Here is a 4215-nt window from a genome sequence, read left to right on the forward strand (position 1 = left end):
ACTTCATTCAAGATTCCCCAAAATATTACATTACACATTCATAGTTTAGAAGTGAAAACATATGATATAAATACAACATTTCTAATTTGACAACAAGGCTGATGGTGCCGGCAACAAGACTCCGGCTATACCTCAAAATAATATGCATAGAGGACAAGAGATACAAGACCCCGAAATAAAATGGGGCTCACCAAATCAGCCGAGGAGAGGGTGTGTTGCTATCACTAATCAATACCACCTTCTATGGAACCACCTCCATTCATTAAAGATGCAGCACCCCCGGCAAAGAAGACGTTAATACATATAGAATAGTACTAGTATATAAAACTAAACACCCTCTCAATAGAACCGGTAACAGTAAAAGGAGAAGGAAACATGAAATCAATAAGAGCCTCAAATAGTATCAAGGTGTCAAGTTAGGAGAAAAGTAAATTTCAAGTAAGTTTCAACATTTTTAAGTTGGGAGATCTTTAGTACCGTTATACCACCGTACTTTTAGCATGGAGTCCGATCTCAGCCCGATCGGCTAAGCCATCTCACCCCGAGACATTCAATCACAACACCACCATATGCACGACATGACGTCTGATCTCGGCCCGACCGGCTAAGCTGTCTCACCACAATATCATGTGGGTCGACATCACATCACATCTTGCTAGCAGTAATCTCATCCCATATAATGGAAATTATCTCAACACATCAATCTCAGCCCATATAAAGGAAACAATCTCATCACATCAATATGAAAATTTACCCTTCAATCACTCCTACACCGGCACGTGTAATTTTGGGGTTAGGTTATTTCGACCTACCCTTTCTCGGTGACTAAACGATACTCCCAAAGTATTTATTATTTAAAAAATTTACAACTCATTTCATAATCCTTCACACATCTTTCCATTTTATTGACACTAGTGGCCATAATTGTAATATCATTCTCGGCACGTCGGCCATATTTCATATTTCGTACTCACCCCTATAACTTTCATGTGTTACCAAGGATTATCATCAATAAGAGAATTTTAAAGCAGGACCTTAAGTACACATATGAGCAAACAAGAGTCTTAAGCACATTGAGTTTCTCTACCACGATTAGGCATACTAGCTTGCAATTGAAACATGATTTTTAAATCGCAATACCTTTGATACATTGATCATACTAGATTACATTCTCGGAAGGAATCATGATATGATAGGAACATTTGGAACACATTTTGGGTATATACATCTTTTCAACACAACACTTATTTTATGGTAATCAACTCTATTAGGAAGGACTCGGAACATGAGACATAAGAAATTGAGCCAAACATAATCGCAACTTATGAGGACATCATGAAAATCGATTCTACAAGAGGAGTTTAGCCAACATACCTCACTTGAGCTTTCTTAAATTACTACAATATTTCGAAAATTCTAGCGACTTCAATCTATAAGAAACATGACCAATTCAAACCATAATTAGAAAGATACTCGGGGTTTCAGCTCATTTGAGCATTTTATCACGCACTAGATGTACATTAAGGTTTCAAGGTCCTCCTATGGTGGATTCCTTTACCCCACAATCAATCACCACTTCAATAGGCCACCCATAAATACTCCACAACCTTCCTACCACCTTTATTAGTACATGCATGCATAAATAACAACTCTTATTCTCAAAACCTTCTTCCTCATTACCTATTCCCAACCCAAATTTCGAAATTGAAGGTTGGGGCTCGAAATTCTGTTGCAGCATCCTAATCCACCTAGCTATTATGTTTCATATATTATTCGTTATCCCATGAGCTATTATGGAATAACTTTTAGCTTTACTCACCATTTGGCCAAAAGTTTTTTCATACACTACTAATGTTTTTATCATTTTCTTGATGATTTTCTTTTTGCTAGTGATGAAAAGTATAAGGTCGTCTGCAAATGCTAAGTGATTTATATGAGGACCCCTCTTATTCATAGCAAATCCACTAAAAATTCATGATCATATAGGTTGTTCAACATTGTAGATACTGAGTTAGAAAAATGAGAGGTGTATGATATGATTCTCTCTCGGCGTAGTTTAGCAAACTTACGTCACTCATGGGAAAGAGAGCTCGGATTCCCTCTCAGAAAGCTATAATGGCGCAGGCCACTACTGCGCGAAGCACTGCACAGGTGAAATCGAATGGGAATCAAGCTGGTATGAGTAAAAATCTGTGCAATTCTAAGAAATTGGAACAATTGGAAATTGAAAAGGCGAGTGTGAAGGTTTTGTCGGAGGCTGAGCAATTCGCGACTTCAGTGGAACAAGTTGCTAAACCAACAGAAATTGAACAAGTATCGAGCTCTAAATTGAGGCAGCAGCCGAAAACTGAAGGTATAGCAAATCCATATGGTGAGGTTACTGTTCCATTGCATGTAGCAACAGAGCAGCCACGGTTGCGAGAAGGAGTGAGGGAAACTGATTCAATAGGAAAGGGTAGGATATCCTGGGCTGATGAAGTTGAGGCGGAGGAAGAATTGTTGAAGAAGCTTTGATTTGGGACAATTTTGACATTACCAAAGTCTCAAATGCAGGTTTCAAACTGGACTTTCTAGCACCAGAAATGCATGGGAAAATACTTGTTTGTGAGATTGAAATTAAGGATATTAGGACCGAACTGACTTATTGGAAGAATGCAGTAATGTGTTATGTACTTGGGGTACATCCACCCTTTGCAGTGTTAAATGGATTTATCCAGAGAATGTGGGCAAAACATAGAATAAACAAGATATCTATGCTGAAAAATAGGATAGTACTAGTTCGATTTGATATTGAGATGGGGGAAAATGAGATGTTACAAGGGGGGATATACCGTTTTGACAACAAGCCCTTCATAGTTAAAGCTTGGGATCCTAATATGGAATTCAATAGAGAAGAGTTATACTCGGTTCCTATATGGGTGAAACTACTAGGATTAGACTTCAAGTATTGGAGTCCAAAAGGGCTTAGCAAAATTGGAAGCTTAATTGGTAAACCTTTAATGGTTGATCATCAAATAGAGAAGAATATAGGCTTAAACTTTGCTAGACTTCTCATTGAAGTTGACATAGATGGTCCATTATCAAAGAAGATAATGTTTAAGAATGAAAGAGGTAATTTGGTCGAGCTGAAAGTTCAGTATGACTGGAAACCTATTTTGTGCAAATGTAGCAACAAGTATGGCCATAATGAGGAAGCTTGTAGAAGGAAGAAAACAAAAACTCAACAGAAGAAAATAGGGGATCAGGCAAATAAAGTAGCTAAGGGGAGAAGGGCAAGGAGAAGACAGGAGATAACCTGATCATTTGGACTACATGGCAAGTCGCAATGAGGCAGGCTAAAAAATACCTCTCTCAGGTAATGGATAACATCTTATGCTGGAATATTAGGGGTCTTAATGGTCTTAATAAGTAGAGAGAAGTTACAATCCTCTGCAATAGTGAGAATATAGGTCTGCTTGGGTTGGTTGAAAATAAGGTTAAGGCTAGTAGAATTACTAAGGTGGTGACCAAAATGTTTAGGGGTGGAATTTTTTAATCATTTAGAATGCTATTATAATGGTAGAATTATATAGGTATGGAGGCCGAATTACTTTCATGTTACACAAATGAGCAGCAATGCACAGGCTGTGACATGTCATGTAATGCATTGCACCTTAAAGACTTATTTTGTACTTACTATGGTATATGCCTATAACATAAGAGAAGGAAGAAAAGAGCTATGGGGTTACCTGAAATCTATCAGTCAGGGATGTAAAATGCCCTGCTGCTCATGGGGGACTTTAACTCAATATTGAATATGGAAGATAGGATAAGAGGGAGTCTAGTGACACTGCCTGAGGTAAAGGATTTTCAGCAATGTGTTACTATATGTGGACTGATAGAACTTCCCTTAAAGGGGAGCAGATATACTTGGAGTGACAAGCGGGGGAGGGGGGGGGGGTAGTAGAGTGTACTCATAAATAGATTGGGTGTTTGTAAATGCAGATTGGTTGAATACCATGCCAGATTTTGTAACTATGTTCAAGCTAGAAGGGATCAGTGATCACTGCCCTATAAAGATTGAGCAAATCAAGAATGAAAAGAATTCAAAGAAACCATTTAAGTACTATAATATATGGTCAAGTCATCTAGAGTTCCAGACTAGAGAATCACAGGTGTGGCAAATACTTGTAGAAGGGTGTATGATGTTTTAAGTAGTTAAAAAACTAAAAATGC

General features: G+C 38.0%; 1 protein-coding gene across 1 annotated transcript; it reads left to right on the top strand.

Annotated features, from left to right (window-relative positions):
• The first annotated feature begins 2582 nt into the window (after window positions 1-2582).
• LOC107801235 (uncharacterized) lies at window positions 2583-3299 on the top strand. Its single transcript, XM_016624521.1, has one exon. It carries the CDS (start codon window positions 2583-2585, stop codon window positions 3297-3299), a length of 717 nt encoding a protein of 238 aa, XP_016480007.1.
• The last annotated feature ends 916 nt before the right edge of the window (window positions 3300-4215 follow it).

Source organism: Nicotiana tabacum, chromosome 2 (assembly GCF_000715075.1).
Source record: "Nicotiana tabacum cultivar K326 chromosome 2, ASM71507v2, whole genome shotgun sequence".
Taxonomy (NCBI): domain Eukaryota; kingdom Viridiplantae; phylum Streptophyta; class Magnoliopsida; order Solanales; family Solanaceae; genus Nicotiana; species Nicotiana tabacum.

What these genes read in the sequence shown, in the direction of transcription:
- LOC107801235 (XM_016624521.1), top strand. Translation starts at nt 2,583, where the DNA reads ATGCATGGGAAAATACTTGTTTGTGAGATTGAAATTAAGGATATTAGG.